At 38.5% G+C, this 23,365-nt stretch overlaps 2 protein-coding genes across 2 annotated transcripts in view; one reads left to right on the forward strand and one right to left on the reverse strand.

The window, feature by feature from the left end:
- The window catches only part of ARPC2 (actin related protein 2/3 complex subunit 2), a 32,696-nt gene extending 20,814 nt beyond the window's left edge, over nucleotides 1-11,882 (forward strand). The window contains exons 5-10 of the mRNA XM_070953151.1: nucleotides 466-652; nucleotides 1,905-1,998; nucleotides 4,175-4,301; nucleotides 8,025-8,125; nucleotides 8,466-8,566; nucleotides 11,424-11,882. Of these exons, the coding sequence (XP_070809252.1) occupies nucleotides 466-652; nucleotides 1,905-1,998; nucleotides 4,175-4,301; nucleotides 8,025-8,125; nucleotides 8,466-8,566; nucleotides 11,424-11,448 (635 nt within the window). The 3' untranslated portion in view covers nucleotides 11,449-11,882. The remainder of the gene's footprint in view (nucleotides 1-465; nucleotides 653-1,904; nucleotides 1,999-4,174; nucleotides 4,302-8,024; nucleotides 8,126-8,465; nucleotides 8,567-11,423) is intronic.
- A 606-nt stretch (nucleotides 11,883-12,488) lies between these two features.
- Nucleotides 12,489-23,362, reverse strand: LOC139323583 (keratin, type I cytoskeletal 18-like). The gene is made up of 8 exons (XM_070953033.1): nucleotides 22,997-23,362; nucleotides 17,976-18,058; nucleotides 17,099-17,255; nucleotides 16,633-16,797; nucleotides 16,415-16,540; nucleotides 14,885-15,105; nucleotides 13,450-13,478; nucleotides 12,489-12,586 (listed from the first exon to the last, which is right to left on the reverse strand). The coding sequence occupies exons 1-8, from the start codon at nucleotides 23,360-23,362 to the stop codon at nucleotides 12,489-12,491; spliced, it is 1,245 nt and encodes a 414-aa protein (XP_070809134.1).
- Nucleotides 23,363-23,365: the final 3 nt, after the last annotated feature.

Raw genomic sequence — 23,365 nt, forward strand, 5'->3', positions numbered from 1 at the left:
CAGTGCTATTTTAAAAAAATACCCGCCTCCCTTCAGCATTCCACATGGAGGTCTGAGAACATCAGAGCTCTATTTCTCTGCAGCATAAGCTTCTGGATCCACCCCCAAGCAAGGCCCCTCTTATCTAGTTAGGGATTCTTTGTACTGTGTAAAGAGAGTGACAGGCATTCAGAAGCTCTGGAAAACCATGGTTACCTTCAACAGTACTGCTTCCCACTCATTTGTCCCAAAATGCAGGGATAAGAATTGCTTTCTCTCACAGTTGATGAAAGGAGGAGAAACAGTTGCCTGATTGAAGGAGAAAAGCATGTTTAATCTTGCCAATAATTTATTTGAATATCTTCCTATTGGGGAATTGGAAAGAGAGAACCTGTGAATGACTGGCTAATATTGTATTGTTTTCTCCAGAAAGAATTAAGATTGAAAAGGAAATCTGCAAATATTCTTATTATTTACCTGTTCTAGGTTACAATGTCTCTTTGTTGTACGATTTGGAAAACCTTCCAGCTGCCAAAGACTCCATTGTCCACCAAGCAGGCATGCTGAAACGCAACTGTTTTGCTTCGGTGTTTGAGAAATATTTCAAGTTCCAAGAGGAAGGCAAAGATGGAGAGAAAAGAGCAGTCATCCATTACCGAGATGATGAGACAATGTAAGAAGTACTATCTTTTTCTTGCCTTGCGACTTGGTCAGTTTCCAGACCCTCACATTTTAAGATGTTCAAAACATTCCACCTTCATTTATCCATTATCATTTGGCATCCAAAAGGTCTTTTAGATAGGAAATGGCAAATCTTTCGATAGATAAATGTTGACAGCCGATTAAAGATAAAGCCTGTCTGAAACATGCGGTACAAATCAACATACACAGGTTTTCCAAATACATCATAAGGGTACTATAGGTACTATATAGTGTATAGGGTACTATACACTAACGCCAATTGGTTTAAAATCATGAAGCACTGTCCCCCTATACTGGAGTAGAAATGGTAGCCTATGGTCCCTGAATCCAATTTTATTGCTCTCAGTCGCTTCCAGCCCTGATTGCTAAAAACTGAAATTTTCTTGTTATTGAATCAGAGAATCCCTGAAGTGTAGATCTTAAAATAGGCATACAGTACCATGTTAAAAATAAAATAGTCCTGCCCACTTTCTTTCCTCAGCATTACCTGCAATTGCTACGTGAGGATGCCGAGGAACTCAAAAAATCCAGTGAGCTCAGTTTTGAAATATTACTGGCTGTCTGGAATAAAAAGAAAGCCCTAACCCTGTAATTTTTGCTTTCATATGAAGGAAAAATGTACAAATGAATTGTAGCAAGTGACCTCATGGAGTTGGAGGGGGAAGTAGCAAAATCAGAGTCTCAGCAGCCAACATGAAAAAGGAAGAAGTGGGAGGAAGAGTGTATTGAGGAAAGCTATGGAGAACAATGAGATACTTTAGGAGGAAAGGAAAGGAAAAGAGAAGAAGTGGGCGGAGGGGCAGTTCTTGAAAGGATCTTGAATGATAAGTAGTTGATTTCGTCATGTATTGAGGATGAGAGAAGGAAAGAGTTGGGAGTAGGATCTTTCTCTGTTTAGCAATTAGCTTTTCACTGAAGTTGTTTTTTTGACTGGCCATGCTCACAACGACAACCATATTGTGAAAGAACCTTTTGTTTTGTGGTGGTGTTCCTACCACTTTCTCAAAATTCCAAAAATGCATATGCCAAACTCCAAAAGGATTAAGGATTGCAAAGAGGTACTGTACTAGTTCTCAGGCTGTTGTGTATACTCCCATTGGAGTTGAGGTATGTGTCACTAGCACTATAAAACTATCAGTAAACCTTTCTGTTTGTAAATCTGTGGGCTCTTAGTATTGAAGTGACTTTCTTAAGCCATTGGGATTTTTAATCTCTCTCTCTAGGTACGTGGAATCAAAGAAGGATCGTGTCACAGTGGTTTTTAGCACGGTATTTAAGGATGACGATGACGTTGTGATTGGAAAGGTGTTTATGCAGGTAGGACCATTTCTGTTTTATAGAGATTTAGTGGATTGTGATTGATGTTCCTATTCTCAGAAGTTTGCTATTGCCTTTAAAGTGAAGTTCTTCTCCACTAAAACTAACTGCTATTGCTGGTGCCTCTTGAAATTGACTTATTTTTTATACAAATCAAAGAATACTTACCATCTGTCTTGCTATCTGCATGAAGGCTGAAGAAAAGAGGGAGCTTGAATAGAAAAGCAAAGGCTCACTTGAGACATTATCTGTTTGCTCTGAACAGCTGCCTGGCTGGCAACATTTCCTGCAGGATGCAGCGTGGAAGATGAAGAAGAGAATTTCAATTGCTCTGTTGAGGCACAATTATGTTTTGTGCTATCCCAGTATCAGTTACTGGAGACTGTTTTATTGGATTTCCTGAATTGTTTCCATTCCAGTGGTTTGAATTACATATTTATGAAATTTATTTATAACATTTATCTGATCACCTGAAACCTTTTGGATGTAAGCCATTTATAGAACTTACGTAATAAAAGCAAAAGTCAAGATAACAAAAGCAAAAATCAGGATAAAATTACTTAGAAGAGTAATTAGAGAAGCTAGAATTACAGAAAAGGTGAACAGTGTGTATGATTAATAAACAAAGGTCCTCTAGAAAAGCCATGGACTATTGTAACGCTCTCTACATGGGGCTCCCCTTGAGGTGCACTCGGACGCTCCAACTGGCGCAGAGTGCGGCCGCGCGGGTGGTTATGGGAGCAACGTGGAGCTCCCATGTAACACCTCCTGCGCGAGCTGCACTGGCTCCCGGTGGTCTTCCGAGTGCGCTTCAAGGTTCTGGTTACCACCTTTAAAGCGCTCCATGGCTTAGGACCTGGTTATCTACGAGACCGCCTGCTACCACCAATAGCCTCCCACTGGCCAGTACGCTCCCATAGAGAGGGGCTCCTCCGGGTGCCGTCGGCCAAACAATGTCGACTGGGGGCCCCTAGGGGGAGAGCCTTCTCTGTGGGGGCACCTACGATCTGGAACGAGCTCTCCCCGGAGATACGGAGGATCCCGGATCTGCGCACCTTCCGCCGCGCGCTTAAAACGTTTTTATTTCATTAAGCTGGCCTGGCCTAAATCTTCTCCTTTTTAAAATTTTTAAACACTAATTTTAAACACTAATTTTAATTTGTTTAATTATGGGATATTTTAAAATTGAGCCAAATTGTTTAATCTGTTTTAATCTATTTTAAATTTTGTATTTCTGTGTTTTATCTTTTGGCTGTTCACCGCCCTGAGTCCTTTGGGAGAAGGACGGTATAGAAATCTAATAAAATAAAATAAAATAAATAAATGTTTTCACCACCTCAAAAACCATAAAGGTTGGGGCTCCACCCACAGCTCAGCAGGTAAACTGTTCCAGGGGAGGGGGCTCTCTACTCTCATTTTAATAGAACAGCCAAATACTATTTCATCATGTTCATGTTCAGCCCTGGAACGTAATATAAAAATGCAAATGCAGAATATGTTAGAATCCCTTCATAATTTGGATTAAGAAGAAAGATGCCCACCTTTTAATTCCAAATTAATTTGACTCTCAGCATCTGCTTATCTTTCTAGAAATTATGCATTTACAAAAAAAGTGAATTCTGTATTGCTCGAGCAAGGGAAGTAGGAAGCAGCATTAGTGGAAAGTGAAAGAAATAACAGTATAGGAAGAACATTGAAGATTTTTTTTTCAAGTGTAAGAACTTCAATGTGAGGAATAAATTTAAATGATGAAAAAAAAAGGACAAAAATACCATTTAAATCTAAATAAAAAGGAACATTGGGGAGAACAGTAAAATTACTTCCTTTAACATCACTGATGAAATATAGCATATTTTATAAAACCCCATAATTTAGTTATCAGTAAAGCCATGGCACATGGAGTGCACATGATTTTATGTGTCCCTCAATAAAGCTATTTGGGTAGGGTGCGAAGGAGTTGGGCTTTCTTATAAACTACACCCGAGCTTTTGAATTTTGTTACTTCCTTGTTAAGAAAAGTGACCTCTTTTCTCACTATGATTTAGACAAGCAAATGATTATGTTAACTAATAAATAACTAACAGTATCATTTTTAAACTTTATTAAACTTGCATTTCATGTTTTCAGTGTGTTGTTTTTAACTATCTCAACACTCTCATGCCTTTTGCTACCCTAGGAATTTAAGGAGGGCCGTCGTGCCAGTCACACAGCCCCGCAAGTCCTCTTCAGTCACAGGGAGCCCCCCTTGGAACTGAAAGATACAGATGCAGCAGTTGGAGATAATATTGGATATATCACATTTGGTAAGTGAAATTGTTCCCAGCCAGGCTAGGATTGGATGGTAAATATATAAGAGCTGTTTTTCCCTAAACATTCTTTGTTTCTCAGAAATTACCCTTTCTATATATTCCAAACAACAGAGCTGCACACATTTCTTTTAAAGCATTGTGATACACAATTCTTAGTATGCTTTGTATATAGCTGTACCTTGCAGGTCACTACTTAAGCAATGCACTTAAAATTGCATCTATAGACTACCACTAAGCCACACTTCTATTGTCGACAAGATTCTCAGAAAAAAAGACTATTCGTTCTTGAGAGTTATACTTGTTGCCCCTACCAGTATAGCAAATGCCCAAGTTAGATTGGAGGCAGGAATTCCCAAAATGTAGGTATGATCTTGGAGGCTGATGTCTAATCATTGGTGAAAACTTGATTCTTTCCAATAGGGTTGCCACCTTTAACTTTTGCTGATTACTTCTTCTTAAATTAGAAATTGGTGGTGGAGCCGAAAGTTGCATCACGTAGGCTTTTGGCTCATTTTTAATATTGTTCGGATGCAATCGGGCTACGCAAGTTCTACTCTTAAGAGTGACTGATATGGAGCATCAGACTGAAATAAATAGGCTGTCCCAGAATAATAGAATTTAGATTGATAAGGGTGTATGGAAGCCAGCAAATTATTTATATCCTCTCATCTTTCCCAAGCTAAGAAAAAGATTCTTTAAAGCTAGACATAACATCCTGCCTTCTAGATTGCTTTAATGCTGAAACTCCACTAATTGTGTATACCTGCCTATGTGGTGTTAATGAGCTAGAAACACTCAGCTGTTCAGTACTACACTGTATATTTTGCAAGACATGAGATTGATTTAATTTACCCTGTTATGTAATCATGTTGGAAAATTGGACAAATATCTTTTGAAGTTCCTTTTTGAGCAGTTGAAATCCTCCATTACCTGCTCAGTAGTTAGGTTTTACATTGCCACAATGGGAATAAAGCAAAAGCTGGTACAGAGGTAATTTTATTGATCCCCACCCCACTCCTTGGTCCCATTTTTCTGTTGTTTTACGGATTATATTGTGAAAACACTACCTGTTTATATTTTTGGACTTTGTATGGGTTTTAGTTTTATTGTTTTCTACTCTTTGGGATTATAACTTTAATGCTAACAATTTTATATTCTTGACATTTACTCTATTGGTGTTGTAATATACTATTATGCTACTTATTCTGCTTAAGATGTTTTTAGGTCAGGGTTGTAGCTCTGTACTTTCTGTGCTTCTTGTGTTTTTGTTTTCTGTGAGCTGATCATTGATTAAATAAAGATTACTTGATTTGGCTTTGGTAAATTTATAAACTAAGCTGGATCAGCCGACACTAGGACTTAGTACTTCTCCTAAGAAGGGCTGACTGCCTTCAAGAAAGTACCTGTGAAACCATCTGTAAGGAATTTGTCTGTGGACCTTGAAGATTGCGTGACCTATCATTCAATCATAAGTATTCCATTTTTTAAGATAAAAGAATTGTTGATCAACTCCAAGCAATGTTTTTTGATGGGGGTTTTCAGAATCCAAGTGTCTGATTTCTGATCTGGTTGTAATGATTGATCTTACAGGTTAACGTTGCTCATAGAAGGGTTTATGGTTTGATCCTGATTTTTAGCTCATCTGAATAGTTTTATAGACCTAGTTCAGTAACTTTGATAGAAAGATCATAGGTTAAATATGCTTGCTGTGTCATGTGCATCCATCATATTAATTCACTCAGATTAGGAAAATTTAGTATATTCTGAATTTCTGCACATAAAAAGTACCATATTTTTCGGAGTATAAGATGCACCGGAGTATAAGACGCACCTACCTTTTTTGGTGAGGAAAAGAAAAAGAAATCTCCCTCTGCCTCTGAGCAATTTTGCCTTGTTACAGCCAACAGCCTGCTTTACTTTCATTTTCGTTTTCAGCATAGCTTGATTAGCACAAGGAAAAAAAAAAAATCTGCTCTAGCAATTTACGTCTTTGCAGCAAGCAGCAGAGCCCTGAGCAAAACAGCTGAGAGCAAATCAGCTGAGAGACTGGAGGCCGATTAGCAACTTGTGCTAATTAGGCTGTGCTGAAGCTGAAAGGAGCTGTTTTTTCTTGCTGTTTGCTTGCAAGGAGATAACTGCTGCGAGGCAGAGGCCAAAGGGTGGGGGGCCAGTGGTGGGCGGGGCTACATTCAGTGTATAAGACGCACCTACATTTTCGCCCCCTTTTAGGGGGGGGAAAGGTGTGTCTTATAATCCGAAAAATATGGTAATATGTTGAGAGATTAGCCTTTGTGCTTGCTTCCCTAAAACCATAATACAATGTTGGGCACAGCCCATCATGAATTATAGCTGATTTGCAAAGCAGAGAAAGTCACTTGTTGGAACTTGGGAGTCATGCAGCATTTAATTCCAGTATAGGCTGCGTCATATCTGTGACAGCCCAAATGCTGTATAGCATAAGAGAATGCAGTAATAATAGTAGTCAGTTATAATATTTCTCAGGGACCAGGGAAGGACAGTTTCCGTCCACTGGAAAGCCTTTGATTTTTGCATAACAATCCTTTTGTTCTTTATCTTTTTTTAGTGTGTCATCACTACACAAAATGTTTAGTTTCAAAATATTGTCTGACTCAGAGATGTCATTTTCAGCATTTTGTTAAAAGCATTCAGTGAGTAATTGGGGAGGAATATGAAGTAAATGAAGGGATGTCACACAAAAGAAAGTCAACCCTTCTCTATTGACGGACAGGCAGAATGTGAAAAAATTAGTTACTGGAATGCTATGCTGAGAGCCCTTGTATAGTAAAACCAATTCTATAGTTAGGTAGGGAGCTTCCCACTATAGGATGTCTTCAGGCAGGGCCTAAATGCACAGTGCTTATAGGTACTTTAACTTGGAATACCTGCACCAAGCAAAGAGTTGGACTTATTCTACGTGGCCCCTTCCAACTGTATGATTTGTGGAGTGGGCAGAGGGAAAATGAGCATGCTAACTTTGCTTCTTTCTTTCCATATCTTTCTTATCTTGTGTTTCTATATCTGTACTGTGAAATCATTTATTATCTTTTTAAGGCTTTCTGGACGATGTTAAACTCCTGAATTTTCAGAATTGTATATTTTGAGAGGGGGCCTTCATCCCTGTCAAACTGAAATGTGTATTTCATTGAAATAGCAAAGTTTCCCAAACCACTGTGACAAAGAGAAAATGAAATAATATCGAGGTACTTAACTTGTTTTAATAAATCATGAAAGATTACAACGTTGTCATGAATCTTGGAAAAAGATTGCAAAATCTGCCAAGAATTATTTCAGTGTATACATACAGATGAGATAAATATTTAATACTGTTGTCACAAATAGATTATTGTAATTTTTTTTCTCTCTATCAGTGCTAGCTGAATTCTGACTCTACTTAATGAAAATCTGCATAAAGAAAACGTTGGGCGCAGTGTTATCTTAGTTATCTACCTGGCAACTAAGTGTTCTCTTAGTTGTCTACCTGACACAATTAGAATGATCAAAATGCAATTGGTACTTGGTTTTCGCTCTGGAGAAAACTTGATTATATCCTTTCTGTACAAATATCTTTATTAATTACGGAAATGATGCAAATGAATATTGAGCCAAAGAATAAGATAGGTCAGTTTGGCAATTGTCTAAAGTAGCTATGCAATGATTGCTAAAGAATAAACATTTCTTGATGCCTTCTCTTTGCAGTGTTATTTCCACGCCATACCAATGCTGCCGCAAGAGATAACACCATAAATCTGATCCACACGTTCCGGGACTACCTGCACTATCACATCAAATGCTCCAAGGTATAGGAATGATATCTAGAGTCTCAGGGATGCAAATGCCTAACGTAGTTTGGGAAAATGAAATGACTGGTTATGACAGACTTTTAAAAGTTACTTACAACCCGCCCTTGAAGTTACCACTGTTGCACCATCCACATGGTCATGTGTTCACAGGGTATATCTGATAGTTACGCAGATTGTGCTTTAGTCTGGCAAGATTCTGTCTGGGCAAACAACAATAAAGAAGCTACTGTCAGTCAATCATCATGCCATATTGGTTTGTTGCACTTGACATTTAGCTTGAATTTTAAGAACTATGAAGAGCCCTTAGATATTTTTTTTTTCTTTTTCTTTAATGCAGGCTTACATTCACACGCGCATGAGGGCAAAAACATCAGATTTTCTTAAAGTGCTGAATCGTGCCCGGCCTGATGCAGAAAAGAAAGAAATGAAAACAATCACGTGAGTTTTAAAGGGGCAGTTTCTTTCTTCTGATTTATTTATCAAGTAAACTTTCGTAGTTGCTCATCTGAAATATGTTAGTCTGAATGGCGTACAAAGTGAAAAACAAAACGGTGCACAGTAAAAAACCAACAAAAAATATTCAAAACTAAAAACAATAAAAAGCAAAATCTGCAGGATAGTTTCTGCATACTACTAATTTTCTTAGTATTACATGATCTATTCAATAGTTGATACAATGCAGTCCTGAAAAACACAATGCATATAGTCATGTTTTCCTGAATCGCTGCTCTGACAATCCGCGCATGGGTATTCTCTTTTCTACTTGCTAGAGACTAAGTGCAAAGATTTTTCCCTCCATTGCTCTGACCACACCCCCTGGCTCCTGCCATTCAGTCTTTTCACTCAGTCTACTGGTAGAAACCTGAGTTGCATTTCTCTGTCATTTGGATTGTCATTTTCTTCGTTTTTGTTTATTTGCTGGACTTATTTTACTTTAATTTAATTTCTGGAGAGCTGCACAACCTTAACATTTTATTATTGCTCACTTTTTATCTACACCTGCGCATGTATGTATATATGTATCCCGCAAACAGTTGCTTTATTTGTGGTTCAGCTAATGAAACAATTTGATTAAACTTCCTGCTATCCTAGTGCAGTGATATATGGATAGATGATCAAAATAAAATAATTCACTAATGTCACATAGGACTGAATTGAAACTGAACAAGTTCACAAACAAGTGAGCTTTTACCAAAATAGACCACACAACTAATTTTCCAGGAGAAGAATGAATGTTACATGTTAAATCATTATTGGTTATCTAAAATGCAACTACTTTAGCAAGCTCTTTATGAAGGAGAACTCAGCCTTCATTGCATTATCTTGCTGGGTTAGTAGCTGTATCCTTCATTCTGAAATATTTGCAGGCTAAAGTATCAATGCATAATTTGTGTGTTCTCAGCTTTTCTAGTACCCCCTTTGTATCATATTTCCAGGCTTTTAAGTTCATGGCATTTACTTCACATAAATCCCTAATATTGTTGCTGAGAGACTGAAATGTAAGTCTTATTCACTAAGTAAAAATAAAAATCTCTTATTGGGGGGAATAATATCCCTGAGTTCCCTTCATCTTTGAATTATAAATATGAACTCTTTTTGGTAAGATATTTTATCAGCCCAACTAGATATTATTTACACTGCCACTGTGGTTCTTTTGCTGTTCCCTTCAGTTGGAAAGCTACATTAATCTTAACAACCAAACCGGAGTACAAAAGATGTGTGGGTGTTCATGAGTACAGATAATTGTTCATTTCTTCTTTAAAATAAAAAAAACTTTAAGGACCTGAAGTTACTTCAGTTGCTATTTTTATTGAAAATTAAAAAGAAAAACAACAAAAGATATTTGTAATTTGCAATAGTGGCGAATATTTGTAGCTCGGGTGTAGAATGAGGGTGAAGGTTCATTCTTCAAGCTTGTGGGTTGGGTTGGTTTCTGAATGTTTGTTACCAGGCTAGGTAACATCTTCAGCAGAGTTTAGGGGATGTCGGTGTCAATGTTCTTCTGTTTATAAGGGCTTCAGGTGTGGGTGTGTCAAGTGAGGGTCTTGTGATGGGTCAGGTGTAAGTCATCAGTGAGTCTTGTGATGGGACTTGTGATAAGGAGGTTACATCAGATCAAGGTCATTGAGAGTTGAACTGCTGGGGAGGGGAGTTGCGTGGGTTACGAACCCCTCAGAATCCAAATCAGCTGCATAGCCAACCAGAGACAGCACCGACCCTCAACCAACCCATGCAACCCTCCCCCCCCACCAGCAGTTCACCTCCCAATGACCCTGACATGATGTAACAGACCCACACCTGAAGCCCTTATAAACAGAAGAACACTGACATCCCCTAAACTCTTCTGAAGATGTTACCTAGCCTGGTAATGAAACATTCAGAAACCAACCCACAAGCTCGGAGAATGAACCTTCACCCTCATATTTGTAATTGACCACATTTGTTCACCAAAGTGCATGAATTCAGGTGCAGTCTATATGTGAAAACTAGAAATATGAGAACATTTATAGAAGTGTGATGCACATAATTTTTTGCAATACAGGTACTCCACAACTTACAATTACTAAAATTGGGACCAGAATTTTAGTTGTAAGTCAGTGTGGTTCTAAGTGAAGTCACTGTGTGACCAAATCCAACCAGGTTTAGGATAGTCATAAAGCGAATCGCATGATTGCTAAGTCAATCACATTGGTCATTAAGTGAACCCAGCTTCCCCAGTGGTGATTTTTTTGGCGGAAAACTGCAATCATATGCCTGCAGGGGTGATTCAACCATCATAAATATAAGTACAGGTTGCAACTTAGAACTGTCTTTAAATGGTCATAAGTCAGGGACTTATCTGTATCACATAAGGACTTTTCGTTCAAAATAGCTTAATAAGTACTCATCTCTAATTTATAGAGACCTATTGGTCAGATGTAATGCAAGACTGGGGTGAAATGAAGATGAAAAGGGTCAAAGTAACTGGAAACAGCGAAGGACTGGCCCGCAGTGCCTCTGCCAGCAAAAACTGAGTTCGGGAGCTCCATTTTCACTGGCAGAGGGTTGCAGGAAGCTGTTGTAGCCAAAAATGGAACTCGGGAGACCATTTTTTCTGGCAGAACACTCGGGCCACCATAGGGGCCTCTAATACAAGTGACATCAGGCTGACCACGCCCACCTCAGCCCCCCAAGGTCAAACACAACCCTGATGTGGCCCTCAATGAAATCGAGTTTGACACCCCTGTCTTAGAACTTTAAAATCATAAGGACTGCTGGAGCCACCCTTACCCTGCACTCTCTGTCTTCTTGCCAGGGGGAAGACCTTTTCATCCCGTTAAAACCTGAGGCAAGGTGAAATTGGACAACTGCGGTAGAAGGCTGGAGCACTTGCTACCTGATAATCGTAGCTTTTTAATATTGCACCTCTCTGGGCTCTTAAGGAAGTAAATCCAATCGGGTGATGTTTTCTACACAAGTTTGGAAAGTGATTTGTGGCATCGAGCTGTGCTTGCAAGGACTTAATTACAAAAAAAAATGAAAACATCCATTAATTCCATTTTGATCCATTTTTCTTTCTTTTCTTTCCTCCTTCCCGCTCCCCTTTTTTCAAGCTGTTTTGCTTTGCAATATGTTTACCGGTTATGAGTTGCAGTATTTCTTATGGTAATAATGCAATATTAACTTGTTTTTCTTCCAAGTATTTTGAGTTCACAATTCCTGTATCTGAAGAAATATTGTTGAGTACATTAATAAAGGAGATCTTTCTATCTTACCCAGCATGGTTAATGGGGTATTTATTGTTACTATTTTGTGTTCAACAGAATCAGAAAAGGTTTATGGGAGAAAAATATATAACCGTGTATATAAAATTTAATGCATGCCCTCATTAGATAAAAATCTCAGGTTGCAAAGAAGAAAAAATCTGGTGAGTTTGAACCAAAGACTTCATACACATAAAGAAGTGAAATGCAATTATAGTAAATAAGATGCCTTTTATTTGTAATTCAGGTTTATGGTGTATTTACAGTACAATAGAAAATCAGTATGTACTAACTCTGAAAAAAATTACACTGAAGCCCTTGAATTTTTTTGTGTCTCTGGAGGATATATATGGACTTGCCTGTTCCACTCCTTTCAAATATATAGGAATTATGCCCACATTTTCAAAAGATTATAAAAAGCAGAAGAGAGATAAACAGCACAATATCAATAGCAATATGGTTATCATTTAAGTAACCTTCAATCTCTATTATAAGTATTTTTTTTTAAAAAAAACCTCAACATGACTCAGTTAGCAAATATCGCAACAGGATGTTGAATTGCTCATTGTTATTTTAGTCAACAGAAAAAATTGTTGATGATAAAGTATTATGAAGTCCTATTGAGTTATTTCTTCGGATCTCTCAGTCACATCTTGCCCGTTCACAATTTTGTGTGTAATGACCACCATCTTTTTAATTGTTTGGTTCCTGATCTCTGCAGAAAGTAGAAAAATATTGATTAGAGGTATACCATGTTTGAACTAGGACTAAATTAGCTATAGTATTTTTACAAGTCAGCAGTTGTAGCAGCAACAGCAGCAAGAGTCACCTCTCAAAGGTTTAGCAGACCTGGGAATAGTAATACTTTTTGCATGGATGCTGGAAGGAGAGCATGCAGTGAAAGGGATAACAAATTCCTCTTGCACTGATCGTCCTCTTTCATTTGTAATCTTAGGTTTCCCTAAAACTTGTATACTGTACATCAGTGTCCTTTCCCGTTAATTAGGATTTCTTGAGGCATATGGGAAGGCGATTGGAAAGGCCATAAGGAGCAGATCAGAATTACAGACTAGGCAGAACATCTGAAAAGCATAGGCCCGTTATCTAAACCAGATGATGTAGATCCTTTAAAGCTAGATTTGCTAACTGAATGAATAACCAATAGGAAATTCTGTGTGTGCTGTCTTGGGTATCTAAAAGAATCAATGTTGACTTTGAAATTCACATTTAAAAAATGAGCAAGAGTGCTTTGTTAATCTTTCTATGTATGGAGGCTGCACGCACCACTTCTTGGAAGGAAGCTACTATCAAGTGCATTGGCTTCATTGATTTTGTGAGCATATGCATATCCATCTTTGACTTCCTAAAAGTAGTACTGCTATTTTTCTGGCAAGAGTAAATGCTTACAGTCCCTGTGGACTTCAACTGATTCAGTCCAACAATCTTTAGCCTCTGCCTTTTTAAAATGGTGACTCTGGAAAGCAGCCCCAAAGCTCAGGAGAATGGACCACGAGAATGACAAATAGCAGATGCCAGAAGCAGATAGCTATGTATGCTAATGTCTCCACTGCTACTTACCTGCTTTTCCTGAGCTCAACACATCCCCTCTGCAAATACAAAACATGGCAAATGTTGTGTGCTTTGTCACCAGACAATTTGCTTACCCGGTGTGCTTCCTGCTACATATTTGTTTATCCCTGTGTCACAATACCCATGAGATCAGGTTCTACAAACACCTGCTAGCTTTGTGAAGACAGAATGTTTTCTAGGTGCTATTTAAGGAATTTAGAATAATTGACAAAACTATTCATTCCTGACTTCACAAGGTAGCCACAATTAAATCCTGCAAGAGTTTTTAAACAATCAATAGGATAAAATTCATTAGAGAGCGGCTTTACTCTAAAGGTTGGAAAAGAAAGACTGTTGAGATTATTTTTTTATCTGGGCCATTCTAAAATATACATAATCTTTCTCTGCATCTGAACGTGTATTCTACTGAGAAGTTGAATGGTTTTCTCCCCTGCATGTCTGATCTGATTAGAGAGTAGTTAAATTAGGGAGGTTCAACCATATACTTGGCTGCAACCTTAAATAGAAATGGAAAAAACCATGGTTTGAGTCATAGAAAAATTGATTTATATCTGAACGGGGAAGCAGAGATGTTTACGTTAAGTACCATTACCACCTTAATTTGCTACATTAAGAGCAACAAAGGGTTTATGATGTCTCTTTCACAGAATTTTGTGATTTCTGAAATGCCTACCCTGACATACTTTCTGCCCTATTGTTATCTGTAAATGGAGAAGTACACATAGCCTGCATTGGGATAACCAAATATTTTTTGGTTTTCCCTTTGAGTAAGCAAATTTCTTATATCACGATGCAGGACCAAATTTATATTAAAGTTTTATTTTAAATAAACAAATGTTCCGAGGGCTCACTTTATAGCTACTGTAATTGTTGCTATGTTATGAAGTTACTCCCACAGAGAGGGCCTCCTCAGGGTGCCATCAGCCAAACAATGTAGGCTGTTGACCCCCAGGGGGAGGGCATTCTCTGTGGGGGCACCTACCCTCTGGAATCAGTTGCCCCCAGAGATAAGGAGAATCCAAGACCTCAGTGCCTTCCGCCGTGCCCTTAAAACCCACTTTTTCCAGCAAGCCGGGCTGGCTTAAGAAGAAATTTTTAAATGTTTTAATTGGTTTGTGATTTTTAATTTTTGGGCCAAATTTATATATATTTTAATTGTTTTTTAATATTTGTATTTCATGTTCTTAATTCTGGCTGTACACCACCCTGAGTCCTCAGGGAGAAGGGCGGTATATAAATTGGAAATAAATAAAAAATAAAAATAATGGCTAATATTAGAAAATAGTCCTGGATCAACCCTTGGCTGCAGTTTTGTACAACTTTCTGTGGACCTAGTAGAATAACCATGACATTTAATTGCTCCAAAATGGGTTTGGACCCAAGAAAGATGAGTAGGGAAAAGAAAGACCCATCCCATTATCACCTGTCTATGACACCCTCAATCAAAACACGATAGTGTTCAATCTCATTCTCTAGCTTTGTCTTGAGGTCCAGAAGTGTTTCATAGTCTCGGGACTGTGTCTCCAAATCAGCCCGACAGGCTGCCAGGTCCTCTTGCACATTAGCAATAACTCTGTTCAGATTGGCCAGGCCACTGAGATAGTGATCTTCTGTGTTTTTCAGTGTGTTCTCCAGAGCATACACCTGTATCATAGAGTACCTTGTATTAATCTAGAGCTGAAAAATGCAAGGCCTTAGAAATCTAAAAAAAATATATGCACAAACCCATGTCTAAACTTGGGAGCATACGTCTGGTTGTATGCAATTACCCCCCCCCCCGAAATTTTGCTCCGGAGTGGTCTAAAGCCACATTTCTCTTGAAAGATCAATTAGGGCAACTGGAGCCATGGCCCCCAGGTATGTTGAGGAATGATTCCCTGCAAATATGGAAACGGAATAACCACAGATTTTTGTTATCTGATTTTGTTTTTTAAAAAAATTCAAATATCAATCAGAGCTGGAAGGTACCTTGGAGGTCTTCTAGTCCAACCCCTTGCTCTAGCAGGAGTTCCTATACCATTTCAGACAGGTGGCTGTCCAGTGATGAAGCACCTACAACTTCTGAAGGCAAGCTGTTCTCACTGGTTAATTGTCCACACCGTTAGAACGTTTCTCCTTAATTCCAGATTGCTTCTCTCCTTGAGTAGTTTCCATCCATTGTTTCTTGTCTTGCCTTCTGGTGCTTTGGAAAATAAGTTGACCCACCCCCCTGCTTTTTCAGGCAGTCCCTCAGATACTGAAATAGTGCTATCATGTCACCCTTAGTCCTTCTTTTCTCTAGATTAGCCATATTCAGTCCCTGCAACTGTTCTTTATATGTTTTTGTCTCCGGGCCTTTAATCATCTTAGTTGCTCTTCTTTGCATTTTTTCCAAAGTCTCAACATTTATAATGTGGTGACCAAAACTGGAGGGAGTATTCCAGATGTGGTCTTACTAAGGATTTATAAAGTGGTACTGATACTTCATGTGATTTTGATTCTATGCCTCTGTTTATACAACCAAGGATTGTATTAGCTTTTTAGATTGCTGCTGCTGCCGCACATTGCTGCCGCAGCTGAGCCAAAAATAATTTGGTACAAGACAGATGATGGTCAAAAATGACACAGGTGTGCAATGAGTTAAGTGCACAAGGAGTCAGGGTGGACTCAGCCTCAAGTAGATGATACTCCTGGCACAAAGTGAAAATAAGATAAATGCTGTTGATTTTCACAAGATTTATCTCGGTTATATGGGTCCACAATTGCGGCCTAATTTCATTTTCCTGCCTGAGCAGGGGATTGGACCAGAAGACCTTCAAGGTCCATTCCAACTCTGTTATTTTGTTAAACAAGACTCAACAACTTGTAGAGTGTTCTAATGCTCATTTAAGTTATCATTCTGGAAGGAAAAACACTTTGCCAAACAGGATTGATAACTATTACAGAGACCAAAAGGGAAGACAGCATTTCTTACCATTTTCTGGAGAGTCTGGCGTTCAATCTCCAGGCCTTGCAACTGCCGGCGAAGATCTGACAATTCACTCCTGGCCTGCTCAAGGGCTTGAGAGTTCATGCTGGCTTCTTGGGACATGGAGTCAACCTGCAAGAGCCAGGGACAGCAGAAATTGGGTAGGTGGATGTTTTAAAAAATCCAGCCTTTGTTTCTTTTAGCCACTTTCTGCCAGTCCTCACCTTGGTTCTGTACCAGTCCTGGGTATTGGCACGATTCTGCTCAGCCACTTGCTCATACTGGTTGCGTATCTCAGCAATAGTCTCACTCAGGTCATGCTTCTGTGGGTTGTCTACTTGAACTGTTACATCAGAGTTGGCCACCAGAGCGGTGAGAGCCTCCACCTCCTGCAGTGGACAGAAGTGGAATAAGCAGCTTCCAACATCACACCCTAATTCCTATCACCTACTGGAACCAGCCTGTGTATTATGCAATAAATTTATTGAAATAAATGCAGGTTCTTTTATGTTTACAATTGCCTCCCTGTCTTCTGTTCTTGAATTCTGGTTGGATAGGAAAACTATATCTGTCGTTTTTAAGAGGAAAACTATCGCTGAAAATTTTAAGAGGTCATGGGTGCTGGATGGACACATAGACTAGAGACAGACAGCTGTCTCTTTAAACTGGAAGTGCAAAGATGGGCCTTACTTCCTCGTGGCTTTTACGCAAGTAAGCTAGTTCCTCTCCGAGGGATTCCAAGTCCCCTTCTAGCTTCAAACGTAGGAAGTTGGTGTCATCTATGATTTTGCGCAATCCTTGCGTGTCTTTCTGGACGGTGTCACATGCAGCCTGTTCTACTTCCAACCTAGAATGGGAGGCCAGAAATCCAAACGAGATACAGGACTTAGTTCATTCAGGGTGAAGAGCACAGCAATGTAGACGCATGTCTTTTTAGACATAAATTATTACTACAGAATAATTTATATATTATATATTATATATATTATAATAATTTATATATTATAACGAAATAATAAGTTGTCTACAGCCTCTGAAAAAGAGGCTGTAGACAACTATGGTATATTTACAAAGTATAGAGTATCTCATTTTTTTCTGCCAAGTTGGCAGCTAATATACATTTTAGCTAATGGAACTGCAACTTCTCAAGATGCTAAATAAACTATTTATTTTGGGGAAAAGACTAGCACCCTATAATTCAGACTTCTGAAGAACTAAATCAGCTCTTCAAAGGTCTTTATCCTGCAACCAAGTCCTTTTTAGTCAATGCAGAGTTTCCTGCAATTTAAAATACAAACGATTCCCCCTCCCCCAAATTATTAAATGTAGCCCTTGGCCTCCAAGAGGTAGCCTAACCTTGATTTAAACATTAATCCAGAATTGATTCTAATTCAAAGCCAAAATACATGTTTATTCCTGAACTTCACAAATCAGAATTTTGGCATGGGAAAATCAAATATAATTAAGAGTAAGGTATTACAAAAGGAGGCTATGATGAATATATAGGCAGCCATGTGTGATGCAGCACTTACAGTGTAAACAAAGATACTAGAACATTATTGCTTACTTGTGCTTAAAGTCATCTGTTGCCAGCCTGGCATTATCAATTTGCAGAAGCAGCTTGACATTCTCCATATTCAGCTCTTCAACCTGTCATAGAGACACAGAACTCTTAAAATATAACATCATGGCACAACGTATGTAAAAACAGGGCCACTGCATTCACTCAGTTTTAGCTCCAGATAAAGAGCACTCTTGACAAATTTACCCTCTTCTCGTGTTTTAGATCTGTCCAAATAAACAGCTGGTTTATTTGTTCCTTCCTTTAAAAAAAAAAATTGGCTTAAGCCTGATTTTTCATTTGTATGAATTGTGAGACTATAGAAACATTGTCTTACTTAAAACTGTGGTGTGTGGAACTCTAATAAAATAGCAAGGTATAGCTTGAATAATGACATGTCATATTTAAGGGCCGGGATCTAATCTATAAAGTATATACAGTCAAGCATTCTTCCATCAGAAGATACACAAATATCTTTTTAAGTCAGTGATGTATTCATTAGAATACTTAATTTAAACTCCTGAATGTAATGATTCTTGTGAGAATAGCAATGGGAAGCTTATATATTGCTTGACTTTCCTCATTTCAGAAAGTCTTCGGAAAAGTTATGTAGCAAACAAATCCTGTTGTATTTGGACGACAGCTGCACTGAAACTTAGCTTCAATTTCTCAAACTTGTTTTTTTTCTTATTTCCAAAGGAGCGTGTAACATTCATTCAAGTTCATTCCATGGATCCTCAGATAAGAATGGAAAAAACCTTAGGAAATTCTTGCCAATCAATGGTCAACAATATGGAGCTAGATAGTCCATGATGTAAGGTTGATTTAACTGACTATAGTGATTTTGCCTTGACATATTACGCCATCCTTCAGGTCAATCTCATTTTCTTAACTCCTGCTGAAACCAGCCAGATCTTGGAATCAAACACTGGGTTGCTGTCCAAATAATGTGAAATATTTGCAAAGCAAACTAATATCTTTGTTTTGATCTGCATGTCCTGGGTTATTAAAATCTAGGGAGGATTAACTGAGTGAGTCACTTATAAAATGCCATCTGGTTGATAAGTAACCTAGCTAGTAAGACTATCAATAACTCAAGCATTCGAATTGTTCTCTCACATTAATTAACTTTATCCTACAGGCTGATAGTATCTCAACTGGATTATGTCTCACAGCATATTAAATCAGGCCTGCTGCTCCAGGTGCCCAAGCTTTAAACATCCTTGTTGCAAAAATAAACAATCTGTATGGAAGTGTGGGCGTGAGAGAAAAGTTTCAGGTTTATATAGACATTTTCAAGAAAAAGTATAAGCAAAGGGAAATAAATGACCTGTAAAAAGAATAAGTAAAATACATATTAGCACACAAGGGATCTAAAAATATGAACCTTAGTTTCCTAATACAGTATATCATTAATGGATTATGAATTATTTGAAATATCACTGTAAAAGACTATGAATCACGGCTAAGCTTTGAGCTAAAAATTAATTTTGGGAGCTGTAGTTAAATCAAGTGAGATCATGAACTATAATAAATTGAATACCCACTGAAAATTTATTCTAATTAAATATATCTCTTGAAATTAAAATATAGGAATAGATGGGCAGGCAGCAGATCACTAGGCCTGAGCCTCAGTCAGGCTCCCATGCAAAGGACAGGGCTTCAGTATTGGCCAAGCAGCAACCTCTATTGGCAGCTTGGGGCTGTCCAATGGCTTATTACTTATTTGATTATTTTATTCATTTCAATAGTATCAATAGTAGAGCCCTTCACGTTTCTAGGTTCTATAATATCTCAAGGCTTAAAATGGGCACCTAACATCAAAAACGTCATCAAAAAAACACAACAAAGAATGTTCTTTCTGCGCCAACTCAGAAAGCTCAAACTGCCCAAGGAGCTGCTGATACAGTTCTACAGAAGAATTATTGAGTCTGTCATCTGCACCTCTAAAACTGTCTGGTTTGGCTCTGCAACCAAACAAGACAGACACAGACTTCAGAGGATAATTAGAACTGCAGAAAAAACAATTACTACCAACCTGCCTTTCATTGAGGACCTATAGGGCATTGCACATCAGAACAACTAGATACCAGGATATTTTTTTCCCCTATGCCATCCTCTGCTAAATAACTATTTCCCACAACACTGTCAAACTATTTATGGTAGTAAGGCTATATTACTATTATTCTTCTCATCTTTCCTATGACCTTTCCTTTTTTACTTATGACTATAATTTTGTTGCTTGTATCTTTATGATTTATATTGTTTTATTTAGTTTCTTAGTATGATTTATGTTGATTGCTTATTTAGTATCCTATGACTATTGCTAAGTGTTGTACTTTATGGTTCTTGATGAGTGTATATTGTCTTTTTATGTACACTGAGAGCTTATGCACCGAAAACAAATTCCTTGTGTGTCCAATCACACTTGGCCAATAAAGAATTCTATTCTATTCTATTCTATTCTATTCTATTCTATTCTATTCTATTCTATTCTATTCTATTCTATTCTATACTATACTATACTATACTATACTATACTATACTATACTATACTATACTATACTAATTCTCTATTCTAACTCTACTCTACTCTACTCTACTCTACTCTACTCTACTCTACTCTACTCTACTCTACTCTACTCTACTCTACTCTACTCTACTCTACTCTTTTCTTTTGCAGCCCAGATTTGGTAACCTTAAAGTAAACTAAAATGATTGCATTTTAAGGCAGGAGAGAAGGGTATTTTAGAGAATAGGATTGCAATATTTTTACACAACTATTTAACCACATAAAACCATCAGCTCTCTGGAAAAGCCCTTAACTCTGGAAAAGGTGGAAGGTAAGAGAAGAGGATGATAAGCAGCAAGATGGATGGACTCCATTACAATGGTAATGGGTGCATGATTGGAAGACCTGAGCTTAGGGATGGAGCCTCATGGAGAAAATCTATCTGTGGTTACCAGCTGAGAACAACCTGATGTCAAATAAGTAATTACAGACCAGATATAATGTGATTCTGAATCCAAGATCCTTTTTTTTATTTTTGGCAAACTGTACAAGAAAGAAAAGAAAGTCAGTTTTTAAAAAACCAGTTTGTCTTGGCAGAAATGGAAAATCATCCTGTACTTGGGCTGCCCTCTTATATAATTCCCTTCCTTGTTTGGGGCTTATTCAAGTAAATATTAGTATATAGCAAAATCCGGTTGAAAACAGGGTGTGGTATCTTGCATGAGTACTTTTCTATTGATTGCAACAGGACATAGTCACAACTAAGGGTAGTTTTATACTATACCTCTCCTATTCCCCATGTTTTTCAAAGCAATCCAACCTGCCAATCACAAGACAAGCAAGGAACAAATATCACCACCTTGCCCCAAGCTGCAGTAGGTCCTGAAATAATAAAACTTTCCTTAATCTGACTCCCTGCCCACCTGCCTAAGACCTTCCTTTTCTGTGCATTTGTTCAGGCACCTGCAAAAAGAATCATCCCGCTGTTGGTATGAATGAGAATTAAAAGAAAAACAGCAAGCCATTCATCCCTCCAAAAGACTTGCAGGCCAGTCTCTGGAGCTGTGATGATAAGAGTAGTTCCTGCAAAGTATAGAAGCAGATCATCCAACAGTTTGATACAGTCATAACCAATTCACCAAAAGATCCCCATTGCTGCAAACAAATCATTGAGATAAACAATATCTATTAAAGCAGCTCGGTGTGCAGATATATCTTTCTCATTCCCCACATAGTGACTGTTTGTATTTTTTTAATCTTGGGTCTTCTTTAAAGATGTTCCTACTTTTTCATATTCCTTTTTTTAAAAAAAAGTGCATCCAATTTAAATCTTTCCATTGTAGCTCTGCAGCCCATTTCCCAATATATCTTTCTGCCCATCATTTACAAAACATTTGTTTCCAACACAGTTCCCCCTTTCCCTTTCCTACATAAAATTTGGAATATGTTTATTCTAACTTTTTCTCTACTAATCGCCTGTCTAACAATGAAGTTTAGCAGCTTCATCTATTTCTTAGAATTGTTTTGAGATTACCACAGTATCTAAAGGATTCTGAAGACTCTCTAACAGTTTTCTCCAATCTTTGTCCTCCAATCAGCATAGTCTGAGTGATGGGGTGGACATCTAGAAATACCAGGTAGAACAAGCTATTCAATGACATTTTTAAACACTGAAATATTTGAGATTAAGAATATCCTTCCTGCAATCCTTTATGCCCAGTTTGTTCATCTGACTGATCTGGAGTTGACAGATGACTCCGATTCACTATTTCTTTAAAATATGATCATTTATCTGATCATTTACACACTTCTGTACTTTTCATTTTTATTATTAGGTATTGTTTTGTTGTGTTATAAGCCACCAAGAGTCTATTTTATGATTGCCATAGGATACAAATGTGATAAAGAAGTCTGTGAAATCCAACAGGGAAAGCTCCAAGAACTTATAAGACCACGGTAGCATTTTTATTTTTTATATTTTTCTTAACCCAAGGCAGTAGCATAGCTCATGTACCTACCATCATTTATTTAAAATGGATTGTATGCTGTGATTATATAGAGAGATAGATTATAAAATACTACAGGAGTAAAACCGGAGATGCTTATGCCACCTAATACTCAGATTTGCTTAAGAAGAAAAGCTAAAGTAAGACTAACACAGTAAAATGAATAGCTATAACCAGTTAGCCTGATTGATTGCCTTCCTCTCTCTCCCATTGGGTTTGGGCCATTACTTTGCGACCCAGATCCAGTCATTGCCAATGATTCTGTTTTGATCCCTCGGCTTCTATTTTGATCCCCATAATTTCAAGCGCAGCTGGAATCAAAAGAACCAAACATCAAGGTACTTTCAGGGTACCAGGTTTAAGATGATCCTTTGCTCAAACTTAACCCAAAGTTCTCACCAGAGCCGCATTTCAATCTTTGGATCCTATTTGCTCTGAGGTTTTTAACTCTTCTCTTCGGGGAGCTCTTTCCCCCCTCCCCCCCGTCCTATTTACTACACTCCCCTCACCTGCTTGCGCAGGGCGGCCAGGGGCTGCTCGCAGGCTTCCCAGTCTTTATGGACAACCGTCCCGGCCCTGCTGGACCGGATGGCGGCGATCTCCTCCTCCAGGGCTCCATTGGCCGCCTCGAGCCCCCGCACCCGCTGCAGATAGCCGGCCAGGCGCTCGTTCAACCCCTGCAGCGCCTCCTGCTGCCGGCCCGGACCCAGCAAAGAAGAAGCCGCCGCTACGCTCACTCGGGCTGCCGGGAGCGCCGCACGGAACCGGCTTAAGAGAATGTCGGAACCGCTGGAGTTGCCACGCACGGAGGCATTAGAGGAACCGAGGAAGAGCCGTCCGGAGCCGTTCCAAGGATGAGAAAGAGAGAAAGCCATTGC

Source organism: Pituophis catenifer, unplaced genomic scaffold, assembly GCF_029215685.1.
Source record: "Pituophis catenifer annectens isolate HBS135680 unplaced genomic scaffold, rPitCat1.0.hap2 SCAF_1, whole genome shotgun sequence".
NCBI lineage: Eukaryota > Metazoa > Chordata > Lepidosauria > Squamata > Colubridae > Pituophis > Pituophis catenifer.